This window comes from Rhinolophus hipposideros (genome assembly GCF_964194185.1).
Source record: "Rhinolophus hipposideros genome assembly, chromosome: 23".
NCBI lineage: Eukaryota > Metazoa > Chordata > Mammalia > Chiroptera > Rhinolophidae > Rhinolophus > Rhinolophus hipposideros.
The window spans coordinates 10,212,134-10,229,986 of record NC_138069.1 but is presented as its reverse complement, the minus strand read 5'-3'; the positions used below and the strand labels follow the sequence as shown (position 1 = coordinate 10,229,986).

At 45.7% G+C, this 17,853-nt stretch overlaps 1 protein-coding gene across 3 annotated transcripts in view; it reads left to right on the top strand.

The window, feature by feature from the left end:
• Positions 1-17,853, top strand: part of FSTL4 (follistatin like 4) — a 373,767-nt gene that overhangs the window by 348,927 nt on the left and 6,987 nt on the right. For 2 of the 3 annotated variants that reach the window (XM_081035343.1, XM_081035342.1), the window contains 3 exons: positions 3,360-3,478; positions 8,962-9,111; positions 13,064-13,171. In XM_081035343.1, coding sequence (XP_080891469.1) covers positions 3,360-3,478; positions 8,962-9,111; positions 13,064-13,171 — 377 coding nt within the window. Of the gene's footprint in view, positions 1-168; positions 196-3,359; positions 3,479-8,961; positions 9,112-13,063; positions 13,172-17,853 lie in introns of all 3 variants that reach the window. The other variant, XM_081035341.1, reaches the window with a different exon arrangement.

Below are 17,853 nucleotides of genomic sequence, written 5' to 3'. Positions count from 1 at the left end.
GAATCCCCCCAGTATGACTGCAGGGGCAGTGAGCGGGGCCAACTCGTGTGTGATGGACTAGATAGCAGTGTGTTCCTGAATCACTGCAGTGAAGGTGCTCACGCTGCTTTCTTCTTCTTTTCCTTCTCTCAATCATGCTCCCGCTTTCCTGAATCTCTGCTGCTGCAGTCGCAAACATTCTCTGGCGAGAGGAAGGTACCAAGCTGACTTGTTCTATATTGTGCCTGTGATCGCGGGTGTTTGTGGTTGTATAATGGGCCATCTTTCCAGAAGCCGCCATCAGCTTTTCCAGACACCAAACAGTCCCCACAAATGGGGTCTGTGTGCCAAATCAGATGGGAGGGGGGAGGTCAATGTCAAACTCAAGTGGCACACAGAGAAGCAGATTTAAAACCTACTAGTATCTTTAATGGACACTGGCCCATTAGGATTTAAAACTGGAAAGTTTCCATTTAAAGCTCATTGAAACCTCCCCTGAAGGAAACCAGTTGGCATGGGTTCCTGGTCAGATCTGCGCCTTCATCTTTTTTCCAGTAGCTGATACTGGTATTGGGTTTAGCGTGTACTCGTAGTAGGAGGAAATGCTGAAGAAAAAAAGCTACCATGATTTCTGTAAACGTATGTTTACATGTATATTTTTAAATGAATGCATTGTTTAATTTGTAGTTAGCGAACAATCTTTAGACATTACGTTGGCCTAGACAAATTGCCATTTTTGTACAGCAAAAAATGGCCTAATATGGACAATTTCAGATGGTTCAAAGCCTAGCAGGCACGTGTGGGAGCAGGGTTAGAGAACCTGGGTCACTGCTTGGGGTGACGTGCGCATGGAGGACCCCAGCCCTGACTCTGAACCCCTCCCGCAGAGCAGAGTCCAAATCCCCGTGAGGTAACTTCTCCAGTTCAGTGGGCGGGGTGGGTATGAGAAGCGGCGAGAAAGCACTGTGTGATTTCAGCGCTAAGCACAAAATCACCCCTTTAAAAACCAGCGTGCTTCCTGTCTCATTTTGGCTGAAGAACGTCGCATGGTGTTCCCTACACCCTAGCATCTGCATACACACACTCAGGACAATTTCCTGAACGTCAGGTACCAACGCTTACACAGGAAGTCTGGGAGCAAGAAAAAGGCCGAGCCCAGAAAGTGAGGCATCGCTGCCAATAGGCTTTAGGAAGAGCAAGTCGCAGTGGCAGTCACTACTCGTGGACAGTTGTCCCTTCATGTTGCCTGACGCTAGTTCCTAGGCCACAATGCACACAGCGCTTTCGCTCTGTGTCTTTAAGAGGTGATGTTTTTCTAAGGTGAGGTACTGCAAAGGGACTCAAGTTTCAAAAGTGGAGAACTGCAAAGGATGCAGGAGGCCCTGGGGTGTGTGAAATGCAGCGACAGAGGCCCACTTAAGACCCACAGACAGCTGCCATAGGGCTGGCAGAACTGCACTAATATTAGACAAGCCAGCAGCAAACTAATCCCATCGGGCTTGGGCAGTCCGCTGCTTGTACTCTTCCCTGCTAAAACTCAAGGCCTGGAGACAGGGAGAGGCAGAAGCAAAAACAAAGAGGATGGCAAGCCACAGCGCACTGTCAAATCTCACTAGGAGAAATGAAATGATGAGAGTACCCAAAAGCAAGGAGAGCTCCTTCATGCCCCTTTAGAAAGTAAAAGCTAAACTCAGAACCTCCCAGGGGCTGGACCGTGAGGCTGGGTTTCCTGTGAAGTCAATTGTTTGTTGAACGAGTTTTGTTTAGCCTCACGTTCCATTGCCAACTGTGAGCAAGTCACTGTTCAGCCTGAACTATAGCTACACTGGCAAACCCCATGGAGATTCTATTATGCTTTCAATCTTGTGTTGGTCCTTCCAGCCATCAGTTTTCCGAGAAGCCCCAGGAGGCTGTTCCTGGGGTCTGTGGTTGTGTAAGAACTTTGACCCCCGGGGGCCCCTAGGTTCAAGTGAGAAGTTTGCCAGGTGAGAGACTACAGATGAGAAGGTCCTGCTGGGGGCTGAAACGAGGCACTCATGGGAGGCTTCGTCTGGCTCTAGGGACAGGCTGCCCAGCACCCGGGATTCCCCACTGGGAGCTGTGCATTGACTCCCAGGCGGGACCAGCTTCTAAGAGGCCGGGGTCAAGCTGTTCGCAGTGGCAGGACCCTTCCTGCCTGGAGCCCCGCTCAGCACAGAATCACAAGCATTGGAGACTGTGACATGGACTCAGGGACCTCTGTCCACACCAGGAGGCACACACTGGTGCCGTCTCCACGGGCCCGAGGCCCAGAAAACCGCCTGCAGCATTATTGGCAGCAAGTGGAATGGTGATTCCTATTTGCGTGTCTTACTGTTTTCTAACTCACTAAAAACGTACCCAGATAGTCCAATAAGTCAATACACTGGTTTTCTCAGCATGGTAGAAAAAAGTTTTCTGTATAGTTGATTTTCTTAAAATTTATAGAGATCGTTTTATGCTCTACCTTCAAGAGAAATGAAGGGACAGGGAGAAAGCAGGAGGGAGAACTGAAACCTTACCCGTCTCTGTGTCAGGTTTGTTTATGGGCAGCAGGGTGAGGGGACAGAACCCAGAACCAGGACTCAGGTCTAACCCCAGCTCTGCCACAACGGCCCCTCCCCTCCTTGGACCTCAGTTTCTTTGTCTTTAAAATAAGGAGGCTGAACTAGCTGGTCCCCAAGGCCTTTTCTCCCCAGATGGGCCCAGCCCTGAGTGGGGGTCGGGGCAGGCAGGTAGTCGTGACCAAGCTGTGGGCTCTGTCACCTGGCACGGGCTGCCACGGCAGAGGTGAGAGCCAGCTGCCTTGAAGGAAGGGTTTGCCAGCACAGACAGGCCAGAACTAAGTTTGGACAAAGGAGCACCAGCCACAGCTTTCTTAAGACCCCACATTCCCGGAAGTGGGCACCGTACCTAAATGTGTGTAAAATAAGAGCCTTTGCTTTCTGGGCATCATCTGATCCATTATTTTAGATACCAGATGACCAAGGGAGGCTTGTCCTTTCAGAACAGGAAAGATCAAATGTATGTCAAAGTCAAGGCTCTAATTTATTTGAAAATGTGTGTTGGTGGCCAGCCCTGGATGACCAGGGGCAGATGTGCGTGTCTGGGAGGATGGCCGGGTGACTGCAGAGCCCTCAATGTGCAGGCCTGATGGACAGCCCTCAGGGCACTGTCTCCCCACGCTCCCCATGCACCACCTGCTCATCTCACCTTGCCCCACCTTGACCAGGACTTGCATTTCATGCCTGTACCAGCTGCATCCATACTGCAGGTTTCATGTGTGTCCAGTGTGGCACGAGACCCCCCCGGGGGCCAGCTGCTCGGAGGGGCGTGACCATGGCTGTGTTTGCTCCTCCAAGGCCTCAGTGTGGGGAACATGTTCTATGTCTTCTCCGACGACGGCATTATCATCCTGCACCCCGTGGACTGTGAGATCCAGAGGCACCTCAAACCCACTGAGAAGATCTTCATGAGCCACGTAAGTTTCTGTGCCAGGGCACTTCCCCATCACACCAGACAGAACCCTAAAAGTCAGTCTTTCACCCTGTGTGCCATTTGATTCTTAAATTCCGTCTACTATACGAGGTCTGAAATTAAGTTCGCGAACTTGTTACACTGATGTTGCTAACCTTTTTTGACATCAGAGGGATTATTCATTATGAATTTGTACCAACTGGACAAACAGTTAACCAAGTTTACTATTTGGAAGTGCTGAAAAGGCTGTGTGAAAAAGTTACACGAACTGAACTTTTCTCCAACAATTCATGGCTCTTGCATCACGACAATGCACCAGTTCACACAGCATTGTCTGTGAGGGAGTTTTTAGCCGGTAAACAAATAATTGTATTGGAACTCCCTCCCTACTCATCTGACCTGGCCCCCAGTGAACCTGGCCCCCAGGTTTCTTTACCTGAAGATAAAGGAAATATTGAAAGGAAGTCATTTTGATAGTATTCAGGACATCAAAGGTAATACGATGACAGCTCTGATGGCCATTCCAGAAAGAGTTCCAAAACTGCTTTGAAGGGTGGACTAGGCTCCGGCGTCGGTGCATAGCTTCCCAAGGGGAGGACTTCAAAGGTGACCGTAGTGATATTCAGCAATGAGGTATGTAGCACTTATTCTAGGATGAATTCTTGAACTTAATTGTCCGACCTCATATGTGCTCTGGCTCCAAGTTTGTCCCAAGGCCAAGAAAGGGACATATGAGGCTGAGATTTGAACTCTCATTCTGTCCTCCAGCAGCCACTTCCATGCACTGAGGCCGAGGTGAGGCTCAGGACATACAGATGAATCCTGGCCTCCCCAAGTTCATAGATGGTAGAGGAGACACCAAGTGAACAAATAGCCGCCCAATAGGTGCTCTTAGAAGGATGTACAAGGTGCAAGCTCAGTTTTAAAGACTAAGTAGGAATTGGTGATGGGTTTTTAGGAGAACTGTCCTGAACATGGTGAACAGAGACACAAAACATGTCCTGTGCATAGAACCCAAGATACTCTGTGTGCCCGGATGGAAGGGTGGGTGTGGGGAGGGCCTAAGACGAGGACACCGCAGGTAAGGGTCCAGGCTGAGGAGTTCTGATGATACCCTGAAGCTCTGGGAACCCCTGAAGGACGAAGGATGGCCATGACCAGGCTGCTCTAGAGCATGTGCCAGACCTCAGTGAGAGCGGTGGTCAGAAGGCTGCCCTAGAAGCACAGAGGTGCCTCTAGAGGCTGTTGGAATTATCCAGGCAAGACAGTGGTGTCCTGGTTAAGCCAGTGGGAATGGTGAGGACTGAGTAGGTTTTAAAGCTATTCACAGGTGAAAGCTATCCACAGAGAACCTGAGGATAAGCCAAGATACAGTTAACCCAGAGTCTTGAGAGGAGAAGGAGGGTGCCCTTCACATGGGGAGGGCAGAGAGAGACATTCTCTACCACTCTACTACCAGGCTTGTCCCTCTTCCCAGGACTGGGTGCTAGAGGCCCAAGGCGCAGGACAGATGGGCTCCCATCAAGCAGATGAGGCTGGCCCATGCTGTGCTGAGTTTGAGGTGTCCATGGGACACATGCACAGAAATATCCAGAAGGTAGTGGGGGAAATGGCAATGGTGAGCAGGAGAGGCCTGGGCTCTCTGGCAGGCAAGAGGAGTAGCTTTAAGGGAGCCTGGAGAACATGGGTCACAGAACCCAAGGAAGGCCAAGTTTACAAAAGGAAGGGGTGCTCAACCAATTATAGAGGAGGCGAGCTTAGAGGTCCTCGGTGACCCTCGGGGAACTCGGGGAGAGAGCACAAAACACATGAATGCCTGGAGTGTCAGACATGCTATGAACAAAATACGAGGCCAGGTAGAAAGTGGCAGCTTGACGTGCAGTGGGCAGAGGCAAAAGAGGTGATTGCTGGGAAAGCCCTTGCAGCCCTCACGACCTAGCTGTCAGGAAGCGGCCCCCAGGGCTGTACTTCCTCACCCCACCCCACCCCACCCTGGGACTCTTTCCCTCTGGTGTCCCACTTGGCTTTGCACTGCTGGTTTCTTGCATGAGGTCTGATCTCTTCTACTAATCCCTAGCAACTTGAAGGTAGAACTATGGCATGAATCCAAGAGTCATGTGAAAGTCCCGACATGCCCTCTCCTTGAGGACATACAGTGAATGAACGGAAGTGATGGGCTTGGAGCCCGTGGCGGAAGTGGGCTTGTCCCAGGCAAGTTCCAAAAACAAGTTTGCTGCATTGTTGTGCTGGCTGTTGGTGTATCTCAGGCTATTGCGTTTCTTACATTTGTAGCTTGGGAGCAGCTGTTTTCCAGGCTATTTCATTTGAATTAATTTTAAAGTGTTACCTCTGATGAATTTTCCCTCCATATCATAGAAACAATCTAGAAAGAATTGTCCCGGTTCATTTCTAGCTGTTAGGTTTGAGTAACTGCACCCCATCACATTGGTTCTAACTTTTCATATATTTGCAATATCCTAATCTGTCATTTGGGAGAAATCCCTCAAATCCTAACCAGGAAATTTTCCTAAGAAACTAAAACAAGATATAGTACGAGAGGTCCTACAGTGTAGCAGGCAACACAAGCCCACGGTGAGATATGAGACAATTCCAGTTTTCTCATCTAGAAAATGTCCGAACACTCCCACAGGAGGGTTACCATGGAACAACCCTCTTTCTAAAGTGCTGGGCAAGTAAGAAGTTGGTGCATCTTCTCTCGGGCCACTCTCCTGGATTGGATGTCTGCTTTGTCCAGTGGGAAGCAGCATGATTAACGGATGAAGGGCAAAGGCTTCAGAGCCAGGCTGACCTGGGTTCAGATCCCACCTCTGTCACTCAGCAGGTGGTGGCGAAAAATTACTTAACCTCTCTAAGCCTGTTTTCTCATATGTAAATTGGGGTTATGGTGAGGATGAAATGTGATGACAGAGAGTGGCAAGGGTAAAGGAGAAAGACCTGTCTTAACGCTATTGTAGCCATTTAGGAAAGAAGTGGGGGTGGAGATGGAAAGTAGATGAATTCATAGATTTAGGAGGAGTCTTGATAGCCCTCAAGGATGAGTTGTGATGAGCCGTGCAGGAGAACAAAGAATCAAAGATGGCGGTCATGCTTTGGATTTGGATGAGCAGATGGTGATGAGGACCCAGAGGGAGGAGCAGCACAGTTCAGGTGTGAATGGTCAAGTCTGAGGCGGCCATAAGCAAACCAGGTGGAGAAAGTGGTTCTGAGCTACAGACGTAGATCCCGGGAGCCAGCTGCACAGCTAAAGCCCGGTGAAGTTAGCCAAATCGTCAAGGGGACGTGTGAGTGATTTGAGAGGGGCACGTAGAACAGAACCCTGGGGGCCATCACAGTTAACAGGCAGACCAAGAGGAACCACAGAGTTGGGCCAGAGTCATGAGGAAAACTATGAGAATGTGCATCATGGGAGACAAGGGAAAAGAAGGCTCCCCTTTGCACTCATTTATTCATTCAGCAAATATGTTTTAAACACCCACTGTGTGCTGGGCTCTGTACTACCATGTTCCCCCGAAACTACAACCTAACTGGAAAATTAGCCCTAGCATGATTTCTCAGGATGACATCCCTTGAACATAAGCCCAAATGCATCTTTAAGAGCAAAAATTAATATCGTGTTTCCCCAAAAATAAGACCTAGCTGAACCATCAGCTCTAATGCATCTTTTGGAGCAAAAATTGGTATAAGACCTGGTATTATATTGTATTATATTATATATTATATTATATATTATATATTATATTATTATTATAAGACCCGGTCTTATATAAGTCTTATATTAAGATAAGACTGGGTCTTATATTAATTTTTGCTCCAAAAGTCGCATTAGAGCTGATGGTCCTGCTAGGTCTTATTTTCGGGGAAACACGTTAAGTGCTAAAGACTTAACAGCGAACAAAACAGTCCAAGAGCCTGCTCTCCAGGAACTTACAATCTAGCGAAAGAAAAGAGACTAAGCATAGGTGGACAAATAAATGCATAAAGTCAAGCAGTAAATGAAAGCTGCAGTGAGGTAAGGGAGCGAGGAGGGCTAGGGGCGAAGCTGGATGAAGTCGGAGATAGCCTCTCAATGAGGTGACGTTTAAGCTGAGACCTGAAGCCATGAGGGAATACACCATGATGTCTGGGGAAGGCATTCCCCGCACCGGGCACAGCCAGTGCAAAGTCCCTGGTATGCGAGGGTGGCGTGAGGGAGGGAGAGGAGCAAGCCATGTGCACGGAGTAGGGTGGGTAGGGGAGAGGCAGGCCAGAGGCGGCTCAGAGGCGTGAGAGGAGCCGGAGCGTACAGGGCCTTGTCGGCTTCAGGAAAGGCTGGGGTGTTATTCTGAGCACGACAGAATGTTACAGGGGAGGGGGATTTGAGAAGAGGAGAAACAAGATCACGATGATCCCCGTGCTTTCTCATAGAGGACAGGTTGGGGAGGCCAGGGTGGGATCACGGGGCAGTCTGCATGTTCTAGCAGTTACTCAGATGATTATGGGGCTTGAGCCAAAGGTGATCGAGGTGGCAGTGGTAAGAAAGCATTGAATTCTGGATCTATTTTGAAGGTAAAGGTGAAACTATTTTTAATGTGTTGGGTGAGGGTTGAGAGGATAGGGAGAAAAAGAGGAGTTAAAGATAGCCTCACAGTTTTTGGTCTAAGGAAATAAAGCAAGGGCACTGCTATTTTTGAACAGCGTGAGCATGACTAAGAGGTGAGATTGAGAGTTGATGTTGGACTTATATGTTTGAGATGAACATTAGCCAACCAAAGAGAGCTAGGTAGTTGGCAGCATAAGTCTAGAGGTCCAGGAAGAGGCCTGAGCTAAGACATAAATTTGGGAATTGTAAACATGTGGACTATAGTTAACGCCATAGGTTTGGATGAGATTAACACAGGGAGTGGATTTTAGAGAAGTCATCCACGAGGGAACCCTGCAGGATCCAGCAATATCAGTCACTGGGGTGGGATGGAGGGAGAACCAAGGAATAGTCAACACAGTGTCGGAGGATGTCCCAAGTTCAAATAAAATGATAGCCAGGGATCGGTTTCATAACTGAGGAGTCAATATGGAAATATGGACCAAGGTGAGAACACAGCCAGCTTTGGTGAGGACTAAAGCCGGATGGTTGAGAGATGAGGAAGCAAGGAAAGCGTAGGGAACTCTTTCAGAAGTCTGGCCAGTGTCTGAGGTTTGTAAACGATGGCGACGAGGAGAGGAACAAAGTAACATGCAGGAGTGGAAGAATATGGGCTGGACACTGCTGACGGAGACAGCCTCAAAGGGAGTTCCAGCCTCAGGAGAAGTGGGAGGTGGTGAAAGAGGAAAGGAGTGTTAAGTGAAGAGTTGGTGAGGTGGGAAGGTTTGGGGCCAAGTCCTGTGAATCCAAAGGATTCTAAGTGAGGGAAGGAAGGGACAGAGGGGAACCCAGAGATGTCAGAGGAAAGGAGGATGAAGAGAATAGATGGCGGCCTATCTCCTTTACAGGAAGAAATCTGTCCTCAAGGGGAAAGAGATGCCAGCCAGCTGTGCGAGTGGGGGTCAGCAGTGAACGTCAGACATCGCTACATCTACGTGGCCCAGCCGGCTCTGAGCAGGGTCCTTGTGGTCGACGTTCAAGCCCAGAAAGTCATCCAGGTACGTCTGTCCACGAGAGCGAGGGGACTGCCAGTCCTGGGGCACAACCTGCCACATTTTCCTTTGCTTGCTGCACACCCCCTGGCTTCTATGAGAGGTGGTCGGGCTAGAGGGGGGAAGAATCAAAGAAGATTCGTGTACAGTGTTTCACCGAGCCTTTACTGCCTACGAGATGCCAAGTACTGTTCCAGGTACTTGAAAAGCAGCTAAAATGAGCCATGCAGTCCTAGAACTTATTCTGTTTGGGGAGACAGACCATAAATCAGAATTCTGGGGAGATCAAATAGTAAGAGCTATTTTACTAGAGGTGAAATGTGGCAGGAACTGGAAGATGATTTTAGATTGGCCTCGCTCTAGAGGTGAACAGAATCTGAGATCTAAATGCCCAGCAGGACTCCGACCCAGAACGGGGGGGGGGGGGGGGGGGGGGGCCAGTGGGACGGGAACACAGGTACCTGTGGGGAGAGTGGGATATGGTGAAGTAGGGTGTAAACAAAGTCCAGTGAGATGGAGAACCACGAAAGGGTTTCAATCAGGGGAGGGACGTAATGTGACTTGTATTTCTAAAGGATCAATCTGGCTACTGTGTTAGCAGACTGGATGTTAGAGTAGGGATGTGGTCACTGAAATAAGCCAGGCAAGAGAAGATGACAGCAGTGGAGGTGCTGAGAAGTGATCAGATTCTTGATATATTTTAAACGTGGATTCCAAAAGATTTTCTGCGGTGTTGGATGGAAGGTTTGAGAGAGGAACGAAGTGTGTTTGCTCATTTGTTTTAACTTTAGCTGTAGAATGGTGATGCCATATACTGTGTGTGGTGGGCTGAATCATGGCCCCTACGATGCCCCATCCTACTTCCCAGAACCTGTGAATGTCACCTCATGTGGCAAAAGGGACTCAGCAGATGTGAGTAAATTAAGGATTTTTAAGTGGGGAGTTATCCTGGATTATCTGGGTTATCCCTAAATACAAGCAAAAGTACCTTCATAAGAGAGAGGCAAGAAATTTGACTCCATAGAAGCAGGAGGTGAGGTGAGGACTGAGGCCGTATGCTGCACTTCCTTGAGATAGAAATAAGTGTGTGAACACACACACACCTCAAGTAAGCTGTTAGATAAACAGGTCTGGAGTCAAAGGAGAAGTCTAGGCTGGAGATGTCAGTGGCGGGATCATCACTGTGTTAAATCCAGAGAACTGGATGAAACATCACTGAGAGACGAGGTCAAGTTTGGAGCACTCCAACACTTAACAATCAGGAAGGAGAGTAAAAGCTAATGAGGAGTAGCTGAAAGATAGGAAGCAAATTAGGAGAAGGGTGTATTTCAGAAGCCAAAAGTGTTTTAAGGGAGAGTTAGTGGTCAGTGGTGTCCAGTGTTGCTGAGAGCATTTGCATGTTATGAACACTGAACGTTGGATTTGGTACATGGTACCAAATTTAGCATTTGCTCCTTGGCAGGAGCAGAGAGGAAAGTGGAATACAAGCCTGTCAGAGTGGATCCAAGTCAGAACGGTAGCTGAGGAAATGAAGATGGTGGATATAGACAACCATTTTGAGGGGGTTTGCTCTAAAGGTGACTACAAGTAGACAAATGAGTCAGTAGCTGGAAGAGGATGCCAAGGGAACTTTATTTTTAGAATAGGTGACATTGAAATATTCAGCTGCCACATTCTCTCTTGCCTCTTCTTGGGGAACTCTGTTTAAAAACAAAAAGACCTTTCCATTTTATTGCACATCTTTCATTTTCCATTTCTTTTTGGCTCTTTGTGCTTCAATTTGAATACGTTCTATCCACCTTCCAGTTCACTAATTCTATAGTGTGTGTCTAATATGGATTTAACAAACATTTATTGAGTTCTTCAGATATTACATTTTTCACTTTAGAATTTCTACTTAGCTCCAAATTATCTTTTCATGGATCACCTATAGGTCTGTTTCTATTGTCTTTATGTTCTTTCAGTCATATCATCTGTATCTTGAAATACCTAGTAATTTTTTGAATGTCAAACATTTCCTATAAACTATAACAAAGACTTTAGATGACTCTCATCCACCAGTAAGGGTTTATCCTTTCCTCTGCTAAGCGGAGAGAGAATAAATCATTTTAGTTAAGTACTGAGTTGAATCAAAGCTGAGTTGAAGTTTTAATAAGGCTTCACTCCTGGTCCTAGAGTAAAGCCTTCAGGGATTTTAACTGAGAATCTAGTGTGTTCTTTTCAGGAGTCTTTGCTTCTCAGCATATTGAGACTGTGGAAGGGGGCCGACATTTGGGGTACCTGGAGGAGAATGTGTAGTCAAGAGGAGTTTAAAAAGAGAGTATACAAGAAACTAGAGATAGTGTCAAGATGGTGTGTTAAGAAACTCAGGGTAGAAGGAGATCGTGTCAGATCATAAAGCCTTTGGTGAGTGGAGGGAAGCATGCAGGAAGCCCAGAGATGGTCGGTACGAGGAAGAGTAGCTGTAGACAAAGGACCTGGGGATGTGAAGTATCGGAAAGTAGTGACAGCCTCTACTTGAGACATCAGAGGATGGGAAGTTTTCATTAGAGCAAGAAAATAAAAGGAGATTTTGAAGATGATGATGAATGGAGAAGAAATATATTTCATCAGGGATGGATGGGTAAAAATCAAGAGATCAGTTTTGTAAAAGTTAATGTCATCAACAGAGGACTGAGTTCTGAAGTTATCAGAGTACAGTGGGTTAGGTGAAGCTATGGCATTGGATGTGCTCACCCAGGGAAAGAGAGAAGGCCAAACATGAAGCTCTGGGACATGCCAACATTTATAGTCAGGATGAGGACGAGAAGGTGGAAGGCTGAGTAAAGAAAATGTTTCCGGAAGGGAATAGTTAATCATGTGGAATCTTGCTAAAATGTCCAGTAAGAGGAGGGTCACAGAGATGACCCTGAGTGTGACACACAGTTAAAACAGTTCATTGGCTTGATGAAGACAGACACATGGATACAGGGATTCCATAGTTTTTTAGAGACGTTTTGACCAATGGGGTTTTCCCCCTAAGACCACAAAGGCTAGGATAGGGTTCATTCAAGTTGAAATTTCAGAAATTATACTGACAAGATATAGGTTATGGTGGCTGAGGTGCAGAGGAAGAAAGGATCATTGAAACCAAGAAGGAAATGAGAAAGCAGAGCTTTGGATGAGGTGTCCCCGTGGATTTGAAGGCACCAAACTTAGGAACCAAGCGAGTGGTAGAGAAGACAGTGAGCCATGTGTGAATGTCTTGAGTGAACAAAGGGATTGGCTAGGAGGCCATTTGGCCAATGATAAGATGAGCAGAAGTCATAGTCCAATGGCATGAGTATCATAGAACAGAGTTTTGGAGCTTATAATGGAGTTTTATAAGTGCAAGAGACAAGTTTATTTGACAGGGCCACAGGGAATAGCAGTTTCCATTACAGCATAAGAATCGAGTCTACCTGCTGCTCTAGTCTGAGTTCCAGAAGCTCCAGCTGAAGGATGTACAAGGTAGAGACTGTGCGAAGGTAAGGTGATAATGGCCGGTCTGAGAGTCAGTTTCGGATGACCCAGGGGAAAGGGCCCACTCACCAGAATCTGGGCCTCAGAGTAGCCTGGGGAAGGGTGCTGAGGCTTCAAGAGCCCAAAGGGCATCCAGGAAAAGTGATAGGTATGTCCTCAGCTGATTCTTCAGTGGAAAACTTAAAGCCTCTATGTTTAGGCTTTTGCCAAGATGCTCTGGGTTTTCTTTAAGTAAAACAAGAAGTTTTTAAAAGGGAGAAATTACTGACAACCAAGTGTATGCCTCTGAACACAGACCCAGAAGGGAGCCCTGGGTTCCCAAAAGGCCTCATTGCCAAGCCTGCCGGGGTGGCCTTCCGCGTACCCAGGAGTGATGGCCACGAGCACAAAGCCCAGCAATGACCACTGCACAGGCCTCTACGACAACATGACCAACTTGTCACCATTTTTTTTCAAGTCCATAGGTGTGGACCCTCTGCCAGCTAAGCTGTCCTATGACAAGTCGCATGACCAAGTGTGGGTCCTGAGCTGGGGGGATGTGCACAAGTCCCAGCCAAGCCTCCAGGTATGTTGAACACGTGGAGGCCGACACCTACCCACAGAAGAGGCCTCTCTCCCTATCTGACAAATGTCTCCCACTTCCCTTGGTGGCTAGTCACATGTATCCAAAGTCTGTCCATATAGCCTCGAGGAGAGAGTAGGAAACAGCCTCCAGCCAATTCCCCTCACAGACAATCAGCGAGGCCTGCTGTTAAGGACAGTAGTATTGAGGATGGATATGATTCTAATGTTGTAACAGCCAAAATGGGGCTCCTGGGCCCCACCCCACAGCACCTGCCTCGCCTGAGCCAGGAGCTCCTGAGGCCAAACAGCAGTGAAGCCCTGGAGTCCAGGCTTTCTTCCCCTTGGGCTGGGCGGGCTGGAGAATAGTGTCAAAGCAAGCACTAGCTGCTGGACAATAATGAAGGAGGAGGGAAAGAAGCTACAGCAATTATGTCCATAAATGGAAGCACATTTCCAGAGTGCTTACAGTTGCTAGGGCACAGAAAAGTTCGCTAATTTGTCCATGGTCTGGCTCTGCAGCCCACACCTTCAGCCACTGTGGGAAGAGCTTGGGCCCCGAGGTCTGAAGAACTCCACCCTCTACCACCCGTGTTGAGTGTGTCTGGCTCAGCCTTTCTCAGCATGGATGCACTAGATGATTGCACTGAACAAAAAGTTATTTCAATGCCTGTTTTCTCAATTCTCCCAAACATGGTGCATAGAACCATTCTACATGCACAGAAAAGTTAATTCTTTACACACAATGGATGCCTCGGATTTTAGGATTTAATTCATTCTCTCTCAGAAACCCAGCTGAGAAGGGCTGCCCATGGAGCCCACTTCACCGTGGTGAGAGGCCAGGGACACGCAGGTCTAGAGAAGCTTCTTCCCAAGGACTGACCACCTCCCTGCCGTCCGCTGTAGTGCTGCGCCACTGAGGAACGGGGACACTACTTCATGTCCTGTAAACTAAGACTGTTGTCACTCGGTGGACACATCAACCCGTCCTGGGCCCCAGGGAGCAGACAAATAATAGTAGCCCATTCGAGAACCTAGGAACCAGGATAAAGGTCCCTCAAAACAGGGTATAAGCTCAGAGAAATAGTATTATCGCTCCCTCCTCTAGAAGCTCTAAGAAAGTGCTTAAGGAAATTCAAGGGGAGGGAACCCCAAAAAAAAGATTTTTCTGGAACTGAAAATGAACACAAATGATTTCCTAATTTTAAACTACAATAGGTAAGTTGAAAAATGCATGGTTTCTACTGAGACCCAACATAGTTGCCTGACAGATGAGAGCAAGAAAATTTCAAATTGCAGAACAAATATATGAAGAGATTAAGAGTTGAAGTCTCTGAAGTTCAGAAAGAGAAAAGGTCACCGTTGGAATGGAGTCAAACATTACATAAACTTGTAATAAAATTTCCGAGCTAAAAAACTTAATCAGGTAAATTGAAAGGGATCTACAAGTTCATGGTGAGACTGATGGGGAATGACACATCTCTGCCCTTCTTGGTAAAAGAATAAAACGTAACTCTTACAAGGCAGAAAGAACATTACCTGTAAAAGAAACACAAGATGGGCCTTGAACTTCTCACTTGCGACAGGAGCTGGAAGACCATGCAATCACATCTACGTGCTACTTAGATAAAAGGGCTGAAATCAAGAATCCCATTCCCAGCCAAGATATCATTCACCTGTCAAGACAAAGAAAGCTATAAGGATATTCGAGAATTCGGAGAGCGTATCACTCATGTGCCCCATCTAAAGAACACGTTTGAGGAACGAGATCAGAGACACCAAGATGGAAAAAGATAGAGGAGACAGCTGTAAGTAATGAACCTAGAGAGGAAGGTGTAAAATTAAAAGTGAGAGGGATGAGGAGAAACTGAGAGGGATGAGGAGAAACTATGTGGTAATGTATAAGTGCTAAATAAGGATGTTTGAATTAGGGGAGACACACTGGACGAGAAATCCTGATAACAGGCTATAACTAAAGAGAAATTATTTCAGTAAAAATGAGAGTACGGCGTGGAGGAAAGAGGAGGGAGTAATACTCAAAAATGTCATCTTGCTGGAATAAGAGAGGATATACAGAATGTCATTTAAAATTAATAGCTGAGAACTGAATATCTCATTATTCCAAATGTGACAAATTGAATTGTTCTATTAAAAGCAGAGACGATCAGATTGGGTTTTTAAAAAAAATAGCATATATAAACTAAAGTGATAATAAAAGATTAAATTTAAAGGGGGGGAAATAGTGAGACTAGAGGAACAAAAAAATATGTACAAGTGTTAATATTAATACCAGCAAGATAGAATTTAAGGTTACAAGCACTAACCAGCATTAGGAGAGACATTATGTGACAACAAGCAGCCACTAGATAGCAAACAAAATGACAACTAAATACACAAAACAAGAGTGGTTAAAAATACAAAGGGAACTTGATTAAAAATGCACTTGAGACAAAATACTGACTTGGGAAAATTTACTATGAATAAGGAGCTTGGTTTAACAAATATATAGAAAAGCTTTCCTCTGCCAAATAGAATTTTTTCACATGTTCACATATAGATTAAGTGTGTCAGTAATCACAAAGAAAACTTTAACAAATTTTGTAAAAGATGTTAGAGGCTATATTAGCTAATAATTAAAATGTGACCTAATAGAAAACACTCCTAGATAGCTATTGGATCAAAGAAGAAATTAAAAGGGAAATTACAACAGTGTCAAAAGCAATGAAAAAGAAACCATTTTACATCAAAACCTATGGGATACGGCGAAAGCTGTACACAAGGAATATTTGTGTCTTAAAAGCCTGCAAAGGAAGTATTTGTGTTAAGAATTTAGAAGAACAAAGTGACTGGTGAGAAGCAATTAATCAAATGACTGAAATTAATAGAAACAAAACAATAAAAGAACAAACAGAGAAACATAACTTCTTCACGAGCCTGATAAAAGAATAAAAAGACAAAATGAGAAACAATAAAGGTATGACTACAGATACAGGAGGATGAAAATAATTGTAAAATAATCCTACTTTGCAACTCTGGGGTGGAAAATTTAAGAAGAAATGGATGATTGTTTACCAAATGTGGGGGGAAAAACAAACTGGCCTAACAAACAGAAAACTTGGAATAGAACAATTATCTTAGGAAAGATTTTTTTTAAAGATTAAAGATCTACCATGGAAAAATGTACAGCTAAGTTTTCTCAAACCTTCAAAACATTTTAATGTTATTTGAACTATCCCAGGCCATGGGCGAAAAGTGTACAGCTCCTTCATTTGTTTTAAATAGCCAGTATAATTGTAATTACAAAAACTGATTAGTCTAATAGTCTTATTTTTTTATATACTATTTTTAATCTCACAAATGAATCAAAATACTAATCATAGTATTAGAAATAGAACATGGCATCTAATTGCTCAAGCAGGGATGTAAGGATGGTTCACTCCCAGGAAATCAGTCAACATGATACATAACACAAACAAATTAAAACAGGAAAAAAAAACAACTATGATATCTTCAATAAATACTGAAAGGGCATTTAATCAAATACAGCAGACATTCTTGATAAAAAAAATTTTTAAAGAAACACCTAAAATTAAGACTAGAAGGAAACTTTTTAAATATAATGAAGACTATTTCCCAGAAATCAAGAGCAAATTTTGCCTAAATGACAAAACACCAGAAGTATTTTAATTTATATCAGGAATTAGACCATGACGTCCACCATCACTATAATTGGCAAATCTAGGAAATGCACTATGACAGGAAAATGAAATTGAATAAGCCTACCTTCATCACTGTGGGCCAGGCTAAAGGAAACTTGCCAAGGCTGCTCCCAGAAAGGTCAGTGGCACGGCCTTTGTGGTAAACAATTTGGAATGGAAATGAAAAGCTTCAATACAGTGCTTTCTGATCCAGCAACTTCTCAGAACTTACCCAAATGCCGTGATCATGGCTATGGACAAAGGTATAGCTACACCGTTATGTTACTGCATTGCTTACATTTGCAAAACATTAAAAAAACAATATCCTAAAGTTTCTAAATATCCAACACTTTGCTATGACTATAGTTTCTGTAATGGAGGCCCATCCCCCAAGAGACCCTCCCCCAGCAACCAGGGTTTGAACCTTCTGTATCTTCTCTAATCCTGCCCAGCACTCTCTTGCTCACCTACTCCCAGGTCCAGCTTTTAGCTGCCTCTTAGCCTGTCCCACGGGATGCCTTGTTCCCTGTCCTTCCCCAAGTGTCACTTCTTAGCTGGCTTGTCCACCATCCGAGGGAGACGCTCAATCTTCCTTCACCCATGCTGACTCAAATGACATCCGATATCCAGATACATATGTGCATCTCCTGCACCACGCCCAACAAATTTCAGGCCTGCGACAGTTACTTTGGGTGCCCAGTGATGTGCCCAGGCATGTGCTAGTACACAGGCCGAGGAAGGAACTCGTGACACAGAGCAACGGGGCTGACTTGCCCTCAGCAGTTCAATGGCCCATGGTACTGCGTTTTGATGAAGTAACCTCTGAATACGGGCTGCCAGAGTGGTGAAGCGTGAATGACACTGACCGCTGACAGCCTGTAATTTTCCATCTCTATTATAAGCTAAAATGACAGGCCTGCTATCAAACAATGATTGCTTGGCTTCTTGGAATTCTTGGGCATTTTCCCCTAGACTCTCTATGATCCAG